Below are 5,760 nucleotides of genomic sequence, written 5' to 3'. Positions count from 1 at the left end.
ACTCATTTATTCTTGACACTGAATTACTTGACGTGTAAAAAGCTTCAAGTAATCTCATATACTTGACGTTTTTTACCTGTCAAGTATAATTGTACTTGACACATAAAAACTATCAAGTAAAATTCTCTTATTCTTGACATTGGATTAGTTGACGCATTGAAAAGCGTCTTGACTGGTAAGAAACGTCAAATAATTTTGTAGTAGTGAAGAAAGAGATGTTGAGAGGTTAGTGAGAGGTGTAAAGTGACCAAGTAGGTGGTGTCAAGACTAAGTCATGCAAGCATGAAGTGGAAAGTGTGAGTAGGAGGTGTCATCACCGAGGCATGCAAGGACTTCTGTAAATAAGAAAGCTTTGGAGAAGGAATGCTACCAATCTACTTGTGCCATTTGCTTTATTATTCCACTTCCAAAATCTCCTGAATTATGTCTAGTATTAAGGGTGAGGCTGCCCATACAAAAAGGAGTTGAGGAAGAAGGCCAACATCAACTTTAATCTCGGGTAACTTTCAGTAGTTTCCACTTTCTAAAGGCTACAGGATGCATCTCAGGGAGTTTAAGGATGAAATTTGGAGGTAAGATACATAAGTCAATTCCAAGAAACTTTGTAGAATGAAATTTTATCATTTGAGTTCTTGATATTAAATTATTAACCACCAAAGTTGAAAGAAAGATTTTAGCCAAGGACCCATTTTATGAACATTGAACCGAGTGGTAGAGCATTAGGGTGGGACACATGCACGCAGCACCATAGCGAGCAACACCATGCACGCAACCACTAGGCGCGAGGCACGCAACGACAAGACGTGCAACACCTAGTACACGACCATGAACACTCGTGCGAGGTTAGCAGATAGTCCAGGGTCCTTGCTCACACCCCTCCCTCTGCCATCCATGCCTGCGCTCTCCAGCTTATGCCAAAAGACATTTTTTGGCCATTTTTTATATTTTTGCCATTTCAAAGTAAAGTTTTGATATTTTCTTGGTCAGAGGGATTAATTTGGACTTAATAGTATTATTTCAGGTTAAGAAGAAATCATAAAAATCTTAGGCCAATGATCTAAGCTTGTATCTATGAGTGACAAAATAAATTTCTTTAGTGATTTTTAACCATGTATTACAAGCTATCATTTAAAGAATGCTTTGAGCTAAATGTTTGAGTTATAATGATTTGTGAATTATTTCTATCGCATATGATTTGTTTAAAGTATTTGGTTAAGTATAAATTGTTGAGGGTTATTTATGGTTTTCAAATGAAATAGGATATGACTATGGTTTATAGTTTGCTTTAGGTAAAAAGGATTATTTAAAGGTTTGAAAACATTGTTTACAAGACTTATGACTTAATACATGCTTTATCTAATCCAAATTATCTCAAATAACCCTATGAGTAGGTTGTGGGACGCCAAAGAATTTGAGGTAAGGACACTTATCTTCAGGATTATAGTTAAGGACGCATATCTCTCAAGAACAGGGATTAGGAATGTCCATCTCTAAGGTTTAGAGTTGGTATTGAGTTAGCTCTACCATTTCCCAAGAGTAGATTTATGGATTATTGATGAGGAAAAATGAGGATTTGAATTATAGATTATTTCTAAGTGTTTGGCAAGTTAAAGTATTTATAAAATTGTTATGATTAACATTTAAATGTTTATGTAATGTTGTATAAAAACTTAGTCACTCATTAGGGTCGTTTAGTTTATACTTTCCAAAATGTTTTCCACTTTTCAGGTAGAGGTCAGGTTTTCGGAGCCTGATTCGCTACTATTTGTCTGCTTAAAGATTTTATTTTCTTTTTGTATGTGATCCAGTTGTTTTGAAGTTATGTATATACAGTCATGTAATTATATCGTCTCCAACTAAAGTTGGGTGTGGGTGGACTTTTGTATTTAAATAATCAGGGTGGTGTGAAATGTCTGTATAAGATTTATGTTGAAATTTGTTTAATAATGAGATGCACTACAGTTTTATTTATGAGTTGTTGCTTCCACATGTGATTGATATAAATGTTAGGGGTTAAGAATTAGCTGGGATTGTTGAGAAGGGAACGATATCAGTTGACTTCACGCTGTCTCTAGGTTTAAGAATAGGCGATTCAGGAGGGGTGCATGTACTATTTCTTTAGAGTCTAATATCAATTCATAACAAATTCAAACGTATCATGTTGGTTTGGTTATACTAAAACAAGAGAATGATTTTGAAATTAGAAGTTACGTCAAATGTTATTTTTACTTAATTAAAAAGAAACTTCCTTACTAAAATGGTCGGATTTAGCTTATATGAATTAAAAGTACAAATTAGCCGAGTGGGTGGATTTAAATACGAGACATCTTGGTCCTCAAATATATAGAGGTGTCAGTTGAATCAGCTAAGCTCTTGCTAGGTTATATGATTGATAAGTTGATCACTGATAATTTAATCTTGTATATTTTAGCATATTCTAAGGAATAATTATAAAAATAACAATAAGATTCAAAATAATTAAGTATATTGTAACATTTAAAAGAATTGCAAATATAACAAATTTGTTAAAATCTATCAACGATGAAAGTCTATTACACTAATAGAGTATGTTGTAAATATTGGTTTAAGAGTCTATCAGCGATAGAAATCTATCACTGACGATAGCCTTTGCTCTACAAATTTTTAAATGTTGCTACATACTTTATGTATTATTCTTAAAATTGCTATCCATTATAAGTGTTTAATCAAGATATCGTAATTAAAATCCTACGGTAATAAATTATAAAAAAAACATTGTAAATATATTAATTTCAAATAAATTTTCAAATTCATATCCCAACATTTAAAAAAAAAAAAATCACTTTTAAACATTTTAAATAATAAATATTTTTTCCTTATTTTTTATTTTTTTCCCATTTAATTGGAAGTACTTCCAATATGGGAGAGATTGACACTCCTATAAGACTCAACCAAACCATTCACACACACAATCCTTCTATAAACCTCAACCAAACATTCACACACACACACACTTTTTCTAAAGCTCTCACCATGGCCACTCTTTCTTGCCAACCTTCCGATTTGATTCCCCTTCTCGGCTCTTCAGCCACCACGAACTCCACCGCGGTAGCCGAGTTTCTATGCTCCAGATTCACCACAATAGCCTCCACTTTCAGCTCCACCACCTATGCCGTCGACAACAACTACCTTCTCTTTTCCGCCTACCTCGTCTTTGCCATGCAGCTTGGCTTTGCCATGCTTTGTGCCGGCTCCGTCCGGGCCAAAAACACCATGAACATCATGCTCACCAATGTCCTTGATGCTGCTGCCGGAGGCCTCTCCTACTACCTCTTCGGTTTCGCCTTTGCCTTCGGTGCTCCCTCCAACTCCTTCATCGGCCGCCATTTTTTTGACCTCTCCAGTGTCCCTAACCCCTCTACTGACTATAGCTTTTTTCTCTATCAATGGGCCTTTGCTATTGCTACTGCAGGTATATATTAATTATACAGTACGTTAAATTTCTTCTTCTTATTATCAATATTAAGTGGGGCTCAAACGAAAATGGAATTGATTAAAAAAAATTTGCTGGTTACTCTGAAGTGATGTTTTATCTGTACTTTTTAACCATCAAAGCTTGTGTGGCTGTCAATAGATTGAATAATTAATGTTTTATTTTATGTTCATACAAATCCAATGTTGTTCGAATTTATAATAAGCAGAGTTTAGAAAAAGAAACTATGAATTTCGGCTAAAACTGCTTGGATTTTTTTATTTATTTAAAATAGCTAGATTTCAGATAAATTTATTAATCAGGATGTCTTCTCAACAAATGCAATTTTAATTTTTTTTTTTCTTTTTAGAAAAACGATTCACTATTAAATTGTTTCAACCAACTCGTTTTTGTCTAATTCTTCTTAAGTTTTCTTTCAGTATGCTCATTAACCGCAAATTTTTGTGTGGCCATCAGTGGAGTGAAAAAAAATCTCGTGTAAAAATCCAAAAGTATTTTTTAAAAAACAATTATAGGATAAAGGAGGGATAGAAAGAGTATATGTTAATCAATTGAGCTAGAAGCTCAAATTCTTCCATTAAAAGAAATGATCAAATAGCACAAATGAACAAATATTTACACTTCAGATGTAATAAATTTTTGTCTTTTTAGTTTTTTTCTACTGTTTCTTCTATTATCTTTGAAAAAACCCCTTAATCTAACCTATAAATAGCAATTTTCTAATTCTTAACAGGTATCACTAGTGGCTCCATAGCTGAACGAACACAATTTGTGGCCTATCTCATCTACTCCACTGTTCTAACTGGCTTCATCTACCCTATAGTCTCCCATTGGTTTTGGTCTGCTGATGGGTGGGCTAGCCCAACACGACCCAACAATCTCCTATTCAACTCAGGTGCAATCGACTTTGCTGGGTCTGGTGTGGTCCACATGGTTGGTGGTGTAGCTGGTCTCTGGGGATCTTTAATCGAAGGCCCAAGAATCGGTCGATTTGATCGATCCGGACGATCTGTTGCCCTTCGCGGCCACAGTGCATCACTCGTAGTCCTAGGCTCCTTCCTCCTTTGGTTCGGCTGGTATGGGTTCAACCCCGGTTCATTCCTAACAATTTCCAAATCCTACAATGATGGTCGTCCTTACTATGGCCAATGGAGCGCCATAGGTCGAACTGGAGTCACCACAACACTAGCGGGATGCACAGCTGCCTTAACAACCCTTTTCGCAAAGCGTCTCTTAGTCGGCCATTGGAACGTAATCGACGTGTGCAACGGCCTATTAGGGGGGTTCGCCGCCATCACATCTGGTTGTGCTGTGGTGGAGCCATGGGCAGCAGTGATATGTGGTTTCGTAGCATCTTGGGTGTTAATTGGGTTCAACAAGCTAGCGGAGAGGCTGAGCTTCGACGACCCATTAGAAGCGGCACAATTGCATGGCGGATGTGGGGCATGGGGTTTAATATTCACAGGACTATTTGCGACAAAGAAATATGTCGGGGAGGTATATCAACTCGGGCGGCCTTACGGATTGCTGATGGGCGGGGGATGGAAGCTATTGGCAGCACAAGTGGTAGAAATTGTAGCGATATTTGGGTGGGTGTCTTTGACAATGGGAGGGTTGTTTTATGGGTTGATGAAAGGGAAACTATTGAGAATATCAAGGGAGGATGAAATGGCGGGGATGGATTTAACGAGACATGGGGGATTTGCTTATGTATATAATGATGAAGAAGATTTTTCAGAGAAGGCGTCTGGGTTTGTGATGAGGAGAATTGAGCCTGCTGATGCTAGTTCTCCTAAGGATCATACTTCTTCTGGGATAGAGGATGTTTAATTCATATTTAGTTGAAACCTCAAGTGTAAGCTACTTGTGTTATTCTGTTAGTTGATATAGTATTGGAAAGAACAAAATGTTAGATTATTAAGGAAGTAGAGGAGCTTCCAACCTTCAACCTAATTGAGATGTAAGTAATATTTTGAATTAGTTAGTAAAAGATGAAGGTGATTGTTGGTAAATCAACTACTTTTAACTCTTTATGTTTATTTTAATTAAAAGATTGTTCGATAAATATGCTTAAAGTTTATTACATGTTTAATAAACTTTTAAGCTTTAGCATTGTATCTCTCCCCAAACCTTAAAAGTTGTTGATCAATATGTGGTCTTTCATTTTTTAATTTGTGTCTTTGACATGGATCACTAGCTAATGTATAAGACAAGTTTAAGACAAGTTTAGATGATCATAGATTTGATTAAATACTTCTAAAGTTGAGTAACTTAATAAGAAATTTTAA

At 35.9% G+C, this 5,760-nt stretch overlaps 1 protein-coding gene across 1 annotated transcript; it reads left to right on the top strand.

The window, feature by feature from the left end:
* Positions 1-2,903: 2,903 nt before the first annotated feature.
* LOC101217871 (ammonium transporter 1 member 2) lies at positions 2,904-5,537 on the top strand. Its single transcript, XM_004152815.3, has 2 exons — positions 2,904-3,451; positions 4,206-5,537. Exons 1-2 carry the CDS (start codon positions 3,013-3,015, stop codon positions 5,300-5,302), a joined length of 1,536 nt encoding a protein of 511 aa, XP_004152863.1. The 5' UTR covers positions 2,904-3,012; the 3' UTR covers positions 5,303-5,537.
* The last annotated feature ends 223 nt before the right edge of the window (positions 5,538-5,760 follow it).

This window comes from Cucumis sativus, chromosome 2 (assembly GCF_000004075.3).
Source record: "Cucumis sativus cultivar 9930 chromosome 2, Cucumber_9930_V3, whole genome shotgun sequence".
Lineage (NCBI taxonomy): Eukaryota > Viridiplantae > Streptophyta > Magnoliopsida > Cucurbitales > Cucurbitaceae > Cucumis > Cucumis sativus.
This window is presented reverse-complemented; position numbering and strand designations above follow the sequence as displayed.

Bases quoted from the DNA above. Each gene is read 5' to 3' on its own strand.
- LOC101217871 (XM_004152815.3), top strand. From the start codon at position 3,013: ATGGCCACTCTTTCTTGCCAACCTTCCGATTTGATTCCCCTTCTCGGC. The intron at 3,452-4,205 runs GTATATATTAAT...AATTCTTAACAG, and splicing joins CTTTGCTATTGCTACTGCAG to GTATCACTAGTGGCTCCATA.